This window comes from Brugia malayi (assembly GCF_000002995.4).
Source record: "Brugia malayi strain FR3 genome assembly, contig: Bm_v4_Chr4_scaffold_001, whole genome shotgun sequence".
Classification (NCBI taxonomy): Eukaryota; Metazoa; Nematoda; class Chromadorea; order Rhabditida; family Onchocercidae; genus Brugia; species Brugia malayi.
Genome location: NW_025062478.1, coordinates 4,176,412 through 4,189,894, shown reverse-complemented (window position 1 = coordinate 4,189,894; position 13,483 = coordinate 4,176,412). Strand labels below are relative to the sequence as shown.

At 22.9% G+C, this 13,483-nt stretch overlaps 3 protein-coding genes across 4 annotated transcripts; 1 reads left to right on the top strand and 2 right to left on the bottom strand.

The window, feature by feature from the left end:
• Window positions 1–759: 759 nt before the first annotated feature.
• On the bottom strand, window positions 760–2,362 carry Bma-pax-1 (paired box pox-meso protein, putative; the record flags this gene model as incomplete). The annotated part of the gene is made up of 3 exons (XM_001895370.2): window positions 760–951; window positions 1,342–1,583; window positions 2,281–2,362. 3 exons carry the CDS (start codon window positions 2,360–2,362, stop codon window positions 760–762), a joined length of 516 nt encoding a protein of 171 aa, XP_001895405.2.
• Window positions 2,363–7,571: 5,209 nt separating this feature from the next.
• On the top strand, window positions 7,572–10,137 carry Bm10594 (indoleamine 2,3-dioxygenase, putative; the record flags this gene model as incomplete). 2 transcript variants are annotated; one of them, XM_043081580.1, is made up of 7 exons in its annotated part: window positions 7,572–7,695; window positions 7,898–8,061; window positions 8,317–8,532; window positions 8,868–8,990; window positions 9,350–9,458; window positions 9,671–9,942; window positions 10,030–10,137. In XM_043081580.1, the coding sequence occupies 7 exons, from the start codon at window positions 7,572–7,574 to the stop codon at window positions 10,135–10,137; spliced, it is 1,116 nt and encodes a 371-aa protein (XP_042937514.1). The 2 variants fall into 2 exon arrangements, with proteins under 2 accessions (XP_042937514.1, XP_042937515.1); XM_043081581.1 differs by lacking the exon at window positions 10,030–10,137 and having other exon boundaries at window positions 9,671–9,951.
• Window positions 10,138–10,805: 668 nt separating this feature from the next.
• Window positions 10,806–13,160, bottom strand: Bm1447 (Uncharacterized protein; the record flags this gene model as incomplete). The annotated part of the gene is made up of 6 exons (XM_043081579.1): window positions 10,806–10,884; window positions 11,105–11,195; window positions 11,529–11,657; window positions 11,880–11,983; window positions 12,606–12,761; window positions 13,114–13,160. 6 exons carry the CDS (start codon window positions 13,158–13,160, stop codon window positions 10,806–10,808), a joined length of 606 nt encoding a protein of 201 aa, XP_042937513.1.
• Window positions 13,161–13,483: the final 323 nt, after the last annotated feature.

The following is a 13,483-nucleotide window of genomic DNA, read 5'->3' as shown; positions in this document are numbered from 1 at the left end:
TTCTCACCTGTATAACAACACTCACAACTTTCTTTATAAATTATCACTTACCAAATGTATGCTGAATTATTTGAGCTGATTCATTGTTATTATCATTGTTGTTATACAACCAATTACATTCATTTGTTACTCCTTCTGATAACATTTGTGAGTATGAAAAGAAATGATTTGTTGATATGCCATCATTCGTTGTTAATGCTTCTGATGCTTAAAAATTTAACTCTTTAATTATGTTAATTCATCTTTATTTACATCATTGTGCGATTATTTCAATTATTAAATTAATTATATTGTAAAGCTTTTGAGAGCACTTCACTTCCTAAGAAACAAAAAATAAGATGAATTAAAATATGTAGAGATGAAGAAATTTTTAATGTCAAAATAGCAGTATTTATTTTAACTTTACAACTTAATACAAAAAATTTCCTTTTTTTGACGATAAATAAATTATAATTATTTGGTATAACTTATAATCATAATGAAGAGAATGTAAAATTGGAATAATGACAAAATGTTTTTGTTTTATGTAAAAGTAATTTAACTATTTTAAAAATAAAATGACGATTTCAATTTATAGCTTAGCTAATTATCAATTAATTATCAATTAACTAATTAATATCAATTAAGGTATAAAATTCGAGCAGAATACACTAATTTCTTATCTTTTTCTGTCTTTTTCTCCTATAAAGAAAATGATTGTTAATAATCTATTTAATTACCGTTGTTTTCAATAAAAATTTTTTAATTTAAAGTAGTTATTTACTTACAAGTTGGTGAGTAACATGAGTCATTCCTTGCAGTGCTGTGTTTATTTCGGAGAATTCTAGAAATAGAACTCACAGATGGCAAATTATTCTTCTGGCATATTTTATTGCGTAATAGTTGTTCTCGAATTTCCCAGGCAAAGATTCGCGGTTGACGAAGTTTTAAAAAATTTATGTATTCAACTACCTAAAATAGTTATTTACTATTAAATAAATGTGCTAAATTTAAAATATATGTATAAAATAGCACTTAAAAAAAAGCTAAAACAAAAGTTTATGACATTAAAAAGTATCAAAAATTGAAAAAAAAGAAATAAAAATTTCAAGAATTAAAAAAAAAAAAAGAAGTTAGCAAAGCAAAAATTTTTGCCTCTTTTTTCTGTAAATTATTTGTTTATCAAAATTGTTTCTTTTTGAAAACAAAAATAAAATATTTAAAAGTGAACAATATATCAAATTATTCTTTGTTCTTTGCTCAGAAAGATCTTTACTTAAATTTATTAAATTTATTCAGTTACTCATTGATAATTTATTATTTTTGAAAATAAAATTAAAAAAAAAAAAGATTTGAACATACCGCAGGTGTTGTAACACGTGGTTTACTACCACCTACGGTACCTGGCATTACTGTACCATATTCTGCATAACGTGATAAAATTTTACTAATACAACCATGTGAAATTTTTAATTGTCGTGAAATGTCACACGGTCGATATCCATCTTTTGTTAATTCAATAATTTTGTAACGTAATCGAAGCGGAAGTGGACGTCCATTTATGAATTCACCGCCAAGTTGATTTATTTCAATGCTAGATGTCCCTTTAAAAAAAAAATTTTTTTCAATAATCAAAAATGAAAAAACAATCAACCACTTAAAGTTTTTAATGAATAATTATTTGCATAGGTTAATTAATCTCAAAAGTGGTAAAATTTCAGTAATTATTTGATATCCGAAAAGTACAGCGATAAACGAGGAAAAAATAATCAATTAAACTTATCAATGATTAATTATTTGCATTAATTAATTTTAAAAGAGATCAAATTTCAACAATTATTTGTTGTTAAAAAAAGAAAATTTATATAACAATGCAGAGTTATTCGTTATCAAAAAAACAAAAAATCAAGCAAAAAACTCAATCAGTTCACTAATAATTTATGTTTTCAGATATGAATGGATTATCATAAAAATAAATAAAATAGTGTAAGTATAATTAGAATATTATTTGATCAAAAATTCCAATACTAATTTAAAAAAATCCATTTATTATTTATTCAATTCAACTTCTATAATTGCAGTATTTTTTTTTATAATTAGAATATCATTTAACTAAAATATCATTTAGTTATAAAACTTTTAGAAAAAATTTTAAATGATAGATTAAATGATATTTTTTTGAAGGAGAAAAACAAAATGCTTTATTTATCATTCTTTTTTCTATTCAATTTTTCTTTATTTTTTGAAATTTTCTAAAATTTCTAATTTGAAATTGAAAATTTAAAAATTTTCAGCATTTACCTGTTGCTCTTGAAGTAATGGATGAAATTTTATTTTGAACTAATTCATGCACTTTTTCATTGGTACCATAATTTGGCATCATTTGTCTTCATTAACCTGAAATGAAATACCAAAATTAAGCTTCTTGTTGTTATTGCTATTATTGTTAATTTTGTTGTGGTTGTTATTATCGTTGTTGCTGTGTTGTTGTTATTGTTATTGTTGTCGTTATTATTAATAGTTTATAAGTTATCCCCGCCCATTGGTAGCTCTGTTATTCGTCAAATCTAAGTGAAATGATTGAAAGAATAGCTTAGAGAATCTTTTACCTTTTTTTTTTCTTTTTAAATCCTTAGGCAAATAAAATGGTTCAGTGATTTAGTTTAATTTCCAGTGCTTTGTTTAAATATGAACAAAGCCATTCCTTTTTCCTTCTTTCTTTTCTTATTTTCAATAAATAAATAAGTAAATAAATAAAATAAACAAGTAAATAAATAAAAAAAATCAATGTAATTTAAAAATTTTTTTCCAGTCAACAAGTAATACATTTCCTAGGCATTATGTGTTATATGTAGTGTAAGTAAAGTGTAAGTAAAAATTTTTTTTTGAAATATGATTGTTGAATACAATAAAATGGGAAAAATATATTGAGTAAATTGAAAAAAAAAACAACAATATTTACTTTTTTTAAATATTCAAAATTTAAAAAACTCAAGAATTTATAAAATATTTTTTAATTAATACATTACTTTATGGAATATGGTACAAATAATATTTGGACTTTTTCCTTTTCGTCTAATCCGAGTAAACGCTAAACAACATTAACTGACATTTGAACGATTTTAAAAATTTATGAAATTTTCTTTTTTGAGTTTTTAAATGACCAATACACATGTCATAATTATAAATATAAGCAAAATATGATAGTGTTATTATCTTTCTTTTAATTTTCTTTTTTTTTTTTTACTATAAATGAAAATTTTAAAATGAAAAATGTTTAAGCAAATTTCTTCAGCACAGTATATAAATGATTGCTACTTTAAATGGTTGACAGATGACAAAGTAGTTGGATTAAGCGGATAGGTCATCGGTATAAGGAAAGTTGACAGAGAAAGGGAGAGAGAGGGAGAGAGGGAGAGAGAGAGTTGAAGTTAACCAGATACTGTTAATTCTATCTTTCATCGATGCTATTTTCCCATAACCAAATATTTGCGGCAAAAATAAAAGCGCCAAAGAAATATTTACAAAGCGGAAAAGTGCGTACATTTAAGATAAAGTTAATAATGTATGGGAATTTTTTCATACAAAGTTTTTTTATTTCTTTTTTACGTTCTCATTTTTTAATTTTATTAATTAATTCAATTTATTATTATCTTTTTTAAACTTTCCAAATCAGTAATTATTTTATTTTCAAATTTATGGTTTTATTAATGGATTTATTATTTAATTGATGAATTTATTATTTCCATTTTTGAACTAATTGTTTTTTCCTAACTTATTATTATTATTTTCTTTTTGAAAAAAATTTTTTTTTATTTCGATTTATTCCGCTATTTTTCAGCTTTTCAAAATTATTAGTTGCTTTGCTTCACATATATCACTTTATTTGCACTTATATTTTTTACTTTTTTTTTTCAACTTCACCTATTTCATTTTAATATGCAGTATTTACTTTCGATTATCCTATCATATTCTAATTTTGTTAAAGGATTTTTCAAGTATTTAACACAAGAAAAAGGAAATTTTCGAATTGAAATTAATATTAATAAATTAAATTAACGTGGAAGATTTGATGAAATCAATTTTAACAAGTGAAACTATGTTAAAATTTAATGAAATTAATAATGAAAAATGAAATTAGAATTAAAATTTCATTGAATATTTGAGCTAATTTTATTTTTGTTTTTCAAATATTTTAATTCCAACAATTGGTAAAAGGAAGCGCACACACAAAAAAAGAAAAAATGAATGTAGCAATTAAATAATATATGAAAATATACAAATAAATAATGTTTTTTTTTTTCAAATGTGCGAGTATTTCTTCTTTCTTTTTCTGCATTTTCATATTTTATCCGAAAAAAAATCAACAATGTAACCTTATGTTAGATAAATTTAATGAAAGAAAACACACAGATATATGTAAATTAAATTATAAATATTAAAGCAATTATTAAATAAACAATTTTAATTTTTTTGGTTAAAAATGTGAAGTAACTAATCATTTTTTTCAAAAACATGTATATATTGTCGATTATTAAATAAATTTTAACAAATTCAATCCAATTTTTGCAAAAAAAAAATATTATTGAAATATTTTAGTAATTAAATTTGATTCATTTATGTTTCCTTCCCTATATGTTAACATTTTGATTTTTACGTAATTGAATCTATGTTTACATAAGCTTCGATACATAAGAAAGATTAGATGTTGCATAGGTTAGATTTAATTACAGAAGCATTCCGATTCTGATTTTAGTATCATTTTTGTTAATCGGTTTTTATCGTTTCCAATTTCAGAAAAAGAAAAAGGAGAAAAAAAAAACGGATTTAAGATAGCAGGAAAAATTCAACTTCAATCTTTAGCAAAATAGAAATTACAATAGTGGTAGTAAAATAAACTATTAGTGAACAACCGTTTTATTATATTAATTATAACAATGATTGATTATCGATTTATTATGGAAGTAAGAAATATAATTGTAAGGAATTACAATATGTTCTGATTAGCTGCAATCAATTAAGTATTTAAGTGATAATCAACAACTTTGTATTTCAATTTTTCATAATAACTTCTTATGATCAAATTTTATTTGCATTTTACTGGAATTTCTCAAATGTATTTATCATGAAATAAGAATTAAAAGTGAACATTAGTTTAATTAAATTCAAAAATAAAAACAAAATTTAAATAAGTGCACGATGATATGCTAATTGGATAATACAGTAATGACAACAATACATTGTGATTTTGGAGAAATAAAAAAAACAAATGACAGTAAAACTTTACATAAGCAAAATGAAATAATTACTGTAATTAATGATTTTAGAAAAATAATTCTAATAATCACAAATATTATGTTAATTTAAATGTTCTTCTAGAAAAACAAACCTTAATTTTGCTTTTTAATTACTTGCAAATAGCAAATGCAAAATAAAATTTTAGTAATAAAATGAACAAATTAATTGCAATAAAATTTCAAATTTTAGTTCAGAGTAGTTTTAAAATATTAATTATTGTGGTTTGAATATCTTATATTCTGCAAATTTCTACTTTTTTTTTTTTTATTTAATAAGTTTGTTTCAGAAAGAATCCCTAGAACAAATGTTCTTTTAGTATTACAAATTTTAATAGGATTATATACATAGGAATTAATGAAATATTTTCATTATCTACAAAGTTAAACTTTTAAAAAAAAATCAATTTTAACAAATTAATTTAATTGCAGAAAAGTTTAATTGTTAATCTACTTAATAATAGGCTTATTCTGCAGCAAATTTAAATTTGGATGTAATTTAGTAGGACCGTAGTGGTGACCCGCTTTGTTAATAAAGCAATAATAATAATAATAATAATAATTAATAGTAATAATAATAATAATAATAATTTTCATTTAAAAAAGAGTTGGAAAATGAAAAATATTCGTATTAAAAATAAATTCACCAGTGTATTTTATAAGTTTTTCAAATTATTCAAACTTATAAGTGCATATCAAAAATTTGCAGTTTAGATATAATTGCATATCATTTATAATTTTAGGCAATTATATATTTGAATTTCACTTTACTGCATGGATTTAATAAAACTTGTTTGAATAAATTTTTTTTTAAAAAAAAAAAAAAAAAACAGCAAAATATGGATTAAGTTGACAACATTGTGAATTTGCAAAATTATTATTTATTACTATTATCATTTATTAGCAAAATAAGTTAGAAATTTTCAAAAAATAGTTGGAAATTTACAAATACTTGATTTATTGTTAATCTATTCCAATATACTGATGAAATGTTATTATATTAATGGTAGAACGGTAGCTTTCCATTTTTTTACCAGCAAATTTTTTAAACATAAAATTTGAATCTGAGCTAAATTTCACATATTAAGCTTAATTATTGATCATCAAACGATTTCCAATATATTTCCTTTATTGACTGATTGTAAATTTTTGTTGCAGAAAATAAATTCAACCGAAGTGAGAATTTTCAACGCTAAATTAAAATTTGATCCTAATAATGCGAGAGAAAATTAAAACACTATCAAAACTAATAACTTCTTTTAATTTATTTGAAATTTGTTATTTTTCATTAAGTCTGCAAATTATTCAAAAAATTTATTCAAAGTATAATTTATAATGCAAAAGTTGAATTTGTAAAGGATTCAATTTCAGTTAAAGTAATGTGATAAGTTACTCTTTGTTTGATAATTTCTCATATCATTGTTCGATGATAATGGAAACAATGTTGGAAATGAATTTCTCGTAATTTCTGAGAAAAAGAAAAATCAATTTCGGATACAAAAAAAAAAAAAAAAAAATTGAAAAATGTTGTCGAATAAATCAATAACAAATTTCCTTTTTTCTTTAAATTGAAATTTATACAACTTGATTTTTCTTAATTCAGATGAAATTAATTAATCATACTCAACGATTTTTTTTTTTCTTTCAGTTTCTGCTAGCAGTGACACTTTTCGATTAGATATAAAAATTGGTGACATTTTGTTAACAGTCATTTCATTCCTACTTGCTGTATTACAAACGTTGTAATAAAGTCTGCTGTTTTCTGTCATTAACATTGATTTTTACTTAAAATTATCAATATTTTAATAGTATTATCTAAAAATATAATACTACATTTTACTTACGTGGAAATGAAATATACTAATAATATTGTAATCTAAGAATTATGACTGATTGCCATTTGGAAAATTATTGTCGTTAATTTAAATATGGTATATCTTGCCATTTCTGTTATTAATTTCCATTACAGATATATACGACAAGTATTTCAGTTTTAAAAAAAGTAAATATTATAATTTTAAACATAAATGTTTTCATTGCAAATGTCATATGACAATTTGTCAAATGCATTAATTTAGAAAATGGTATAAAAATGAATGGAAAATAATAAAAATACTTTAATTTAAAATCATTGATTTGAGTACAATTTCTTTTCATATTATTCGATATAACAAAGTCAATAAATGGAAACTTTAACAGTAATTTTAATATATCACATAATTTATTAATTGCATTTTTCAGGACGAAAAATTTTAAAATTACGCATTAAACAAATTTAGTAAAATATCAATATATAAAATGATTGATGATGATTTGTTAGATATTTTAAATTATTTTGAAATTGACCAAAGGATGGGTTTTCTACTTCCAAATCCATTAACAAAACTTCCGGAAGAATTTAATTTATGGCATCAAATTACCGGTAATTCATTTGATTTTTAAGTATATTTTAGATATATGTACAATGTATTTTAACTTTGCCATCAGAATTTGTCATTAACAATTAAATTTCCGATAAATGCATTTATTAATTTTAAATTGTAATGTTTGTAAATTCGTTTAATTAAAAAAGAATTATAAATGAATGATAAAAAAAAAAAATTTTTTTTAAGAAAATTTTTTAGATGAAATTCAAGAATTAATAGAAAAAAATATGTTGGAAGAACGTTTACAACAACTTCCATTGCTAACAACGCATAAGCTTAGCACAAATAATGAATTACGCTTGGCTCATCTTCTATTAGTAACATTAGCAGCTGGCCATGTTTGGCAAGATGGACCTGATAAGGTGATCACTGATAAGCTTTGTTTATCAGAAACATTTATCACTTTGGAAATGCTCAAATATTATTAGTGGAACAATTTTATATATCAAATATATTTATGTAAAAAAGATGAAAAAAAAAAAACGAATACTCTAATTATTGCCAAATTATTTGAAAAAATTTCATAAATAAAAAATTTTTTTTTTCTTTTTCAATTTTTTTTTTCAAAATTTTATTATTAAAAAGATTAAAAAACTTTTTTTTTGTGTGTTTTTCAGGCTCGATTAACAATTCCAGCAAATATTTCAGTGCCTTTATTTGATGTATGTAAACGTTTAGACTTAAAGCCAATTGTCTGCCATGCATCAGTTTGCTTAGCTAATTGGAAGCCAATAAAAGAGACAACAATTTTTAATGCATCAGTAATTGATATTATCACATTTCGTTTCACTCAACATCCTGCTAATCGATGGTTCTTTACACTTACTGCTCAGGTTAGGTAAAGTTGGAGATTAATTACTTTTTAATTAATATGAATTTTACTTTTTCCATTTTTTTTCTTTTTTTTTTTTTGTTGAGTGACATGAGAATTTTGATAAATTAATATTAATTAGCTTATTGATTGATTGAATTTTTGAAGCACATTTAAATTATTCAAAATTATAGCAAATTAAATTATATTGTAATTTTGGCTATTGTAATTTTTACTTGCGAATTAAAACATATATTTGTTGTATTTGACAATTAAAAAAAAAAAAAAAGTTTTAATTACATCATTTTGTTACAAATTTTATTATATTATCATATCAGTCTTTTTACCATTACACAGATAGAAGCTGAATTGGCTGAAGCAATATGTGCAATTGCAAGTGCATGCTTGCATGGCAAAATTGAGCAATCAACAATGCAGCATATTTGTAATGCAGTGACAAAGGTGACAAGCACTATTCAGGTTTGATGTTATAACGTAATTAATGAATTAAATGAGATTTGCTGATTAGAAAGGTTTGATTTTTGCAAGCTTAAAATGGATCAAATGAGAATTTCAACAAATTAAATTCAATTAGCCAATTGATCGGTTAAATTTTTGAAGTCTTATTTGAAGTAATCGAAACCATATCTAATTAGATTATACTTTGATATTTAAATTTTAATTACTCATAAATGTAATTAAATATCAAAAGCGAATATTTTGGCGTATGATAATGAAAAAAAGCAATGAGCCAATTCTGAAAAAAAAAAAGAAAAAGCTTCCTTTTTTTTATTTTTGTTAATTTCGTTCAATAAATTCTTGAAATAAATTTTGCACAGCGTATGGAAGAATACGTTCCACCAAATATTTTCTACAATAATTTGCGTTATTTTCTATCTGGTTATACTCAAAATGCATTAGCAGAACAGGGTGGTATTATATTTGAGGGTAAATAATTATTCATTTTTATTTATTTATTTTTTTGCTTTATAGTTTATATTAATTTTAATTAGCATATAGCTTAAATCAAATCCAAATTAGCTAATTTACATTTTCTACACTATCAAACTTTTAATTTCATTGTAGCAAATTTAATTGTTGAAATTAGTTAAAAAAATAAAAATTATTTTCAATAATGATAAAAGAATCTGTAAATTTAGGAAAAGAAAATTTGGGACCACAACCACTTCATGGAGGTTCAGCAGCACAAAGTTCAACATTTCATGTTATTGATGCATTTCTTGGAATTAAGCATGCAGATGATGTAGAAGCATTTTTAGCACAACATCGTGAATATATGCCACCAAAACATCGTCAATTTATTGGATGGGTTCGAGAAAATGCTGCTAAAATTTCAAATCTACGAAATGCATTTGGTTATCAGCAAGCACTCTGTGCTGTAAAGAAATTTCGAGAAGTACATATAAGTGTGGTAAGTTAAGTTGAAATAGTTGAAAAGAAAAAAAGAGAAAAGGATCGTATTATTAATTAATTAATTAATTAATTATATATTTTATAGGTAACAAAATTTATCATTTTACCAGCAAAAGGAAATTCGAAAATAGGCACTGGTGGTTCATCATTTATGCATTTATTACATAATATTGCAAATGATTGTAATTTATGATTAATAGTACAAATGATTTCATTAAAATTATATCAGTTAAGCATTATAATTTATCACATTAGCATTAATTAATGAATTATTCCAGTGCTATTGAAATTATTTAATTTATTTTAGCAAAATCATAAACAAATGTCAATTGTAATTAGCTAAGCAATTAATAAAATATGTCTCGTTGTATTAGTGGTGTGAATAATAAAGTAATATTTTAAAATTAATATTTCGAATAAATTTTTTTTTCCTTTACTTCTACTGCTACTATCGTATAACAATAGCCTAAATTAGACGATGTAATAACAATGATTGAATTTGTTTCTGAAGTAATCAAATAAAATATATTTCAATAGAAAATATTATAATTAAGTTCAACTTTTTTAAAAACAGTAATTTATAATGAAGTGATTTGATGATTAGCATTATCTGGTACTATGAGAATAACACATATAATAATCATATTTTATCAGCTATTTCACATTCCATAAATTGAACATAACAAAATTTCATTATATAATTGTAATAGTTAAAATTTAAATTCAACAATCAAAAATTGGCAAAAAAAAAAAAAAAAAAAAAAAAAAAAAAAACAAATAAAAATAGAAATGAGAAGTGTAAAAGATTGTGTGCAAATAAAAGAATAAAATGCATTGAATATACAAGTAATACTTTTTATTTCATTGGAATAATTCATCAGACTCACCAAGTATATCCACAAAACGGCGATTTATAGCACCCTTATAAACATTTTGATTCCTATATGAAATGACAACTGTTATAGACATTTGTAAAATTTCCTATTATACAATTAAAATATTTAAAAATAATAAAGCAATGTCAAATTCAGATATTTAATTCTATAATTAGTAAATTTTTACATTTAATTTTTTTTTTTTTGTTTCTGTTTAAATTATAAAATAAAATTTTGGAAAATTAAAAGTGAAGATGAAAAAAAAAAATAAAATGAAATAATTACTCATTACGATAAATTGCTCCAATAATCATTGTTATTTCGAATAATACAGCTAACCAAAGTAATACTGTTACCCATGCCACACTTTCATATCCTTAAAAAAAAAAAAAAAAAAACTAAGTGCACATCAGAAATTTGCCGAAAATAGAAAAATTTTGAAAATAATTAAAAAAATTTGAAATTAATAACAATCAATTGAAAATTTCAAACAATTTCATTTAGTTAAACTTCTTTTTCAGACTTAAAAATAAAAATAGTTTTAGCTGATGTATCACAGATTTGTCATTCATTCTTGTGCTGCATTTTGTCACACAAACAATTCTGAATTTTTATATTCAAAAAAAAAAAAAAATGGAAAAATCTTCATACTAAATCTAACATATTTAATTGTATCCTTTACAAACTATTAATTTCGATTTCAACTTACTTTCATTGCATTTATATCCTTTTGAGAGATGTTTACATAAACAGGTCACTCGTTCAATTGGTGTATTCGAATCAATCATTTTGCATTGGCCATTATTTTGGCATGTCTTAGGAAGACATCGTTTTAAAACTACAAAACAATCATTATTTGCAAAATATTTTATCAAATAATCATTATTTATTTATATAAAATATTACAATCATTCAAATAAGCTTAAAAAAGAAACCAGAAAAAACCAAAATGAAACTTTGAAATAATACATAAGAATTTTATCTTATCATATTAATATTAAAAGCATATATCATATATTCCATCACATTTTTTTTTTTTAAAAAAAATTGGTAATCTTACTTATGCGATAACAATATGAGGTCAAATTTTTGGAACATTTGATTATTTGATTATGTTTTGGATGATAAACATAAAGATTTCTACCATTTGGTATATATCCATAACTGAAATCTGATCATTTTCAGAAATTTTCATTGAATCATTTTCAGAAATTTTCATTGAATCTCATATCACTGTTAATTTTCAGTAAGTAACAAGAAATTGATTCTAGCATATTATTGCCGGATTAGTGCTAAAAGAAAAACTATAATTTTATGTAAGGTATAGCAATAAGATATTTGGTTAGTCTAAAATCGATTGAAAATAAATGGACAAAATCAATTTAGAAAAAATCACAATTTAAAAAATTACGGAATTAACAAATGTCAGTTATTTCTAATACATTACAAGTATGATTTCTAATGCAAGATAATATTTTAATGTGTAAATTGTTTCGATATTAATTATATTACATATATGAAATTGAGTATAATTAACATCATTTAAGTGACACTTTAATACTAACAAAAATGTCAGTCAATCATATAATTTTGTCATTTTTTGATTTTATTTTTATTTATCTTTCTTTTTTTCTTCTCTTCCTTTCCCCCTTTTTTAAAATAAAGAAAGAAGTAATGTGAAAAAAAAAAATATATATATATAGAAAGAAATTTAAATGTAATCAAAGTTCTACAAAAAAAAAAAAGATCTTTCAAATTAAAAAAAAAAAAAAAAAAAAAAAAAAACATTTTGCGGTATCTTGAATCTGTAGTATTTATTACGTTTTCACCAATGTACCATTTCAACGGATCAGAAATTGCACATTGAACGGTATTTGGTATACCTTTATCCCATATTAATGATTGACAGTGTGATATTTTAGATGCAAAATAAGTTGACGAACTATAATGAAATATTTTAAATGAGAACTGAACATTTCTTTAAAGTATTTTGAGATAAAACTGTGACTGATAGATTTTAGTACGAAAGATACTAACATATATGAAATTAACAGTAATATTATCATAGGAAAATGTTAGCTAGATGAATCATACTTGGCAGTACTTTTATTGTATTAGCAAATTTTGTATTCTGAATACTTTCTGACAATTTATGATTTTATGTTGAAAGAAAGAAAAATAAAAAATTTTCAAGAACTAAAAAAAAAATTATTTTCTTGGTACCTTCCAATTTTCTAAATTGGAAAGTGATTACAGTCTCAACACCAAAAAAAGTCAATATTTTCAAGTGATACCATAAAATTAAACATGTCAATTGTTTAATAATGGATGATAATATCATTCTTTCGGACAACCGGTCGGTGTAATTCCGGAAACACGGAATAACACATCAAATTGTATTCTTTATTGTCTTACAATGAAAAGTTATCATCATTTGCTCTTTATTAAACAATCTCACATGGTTCTATTGTTCTCACTTGTATTTTTAAATATGAAAGCAGCCAATTCTCCATGAAATCACCGCCATTCTTCTTAAAATCACTACCACTCTTTCATGCAATCACCGCCGTCCTTCTGTGAAATCACTGCCATCCCTGTATTTGAGATTTCAAATTGCACAAAGCGTAGCACAGTTGTAGACACTGTAAGAGCGAGAATATATTG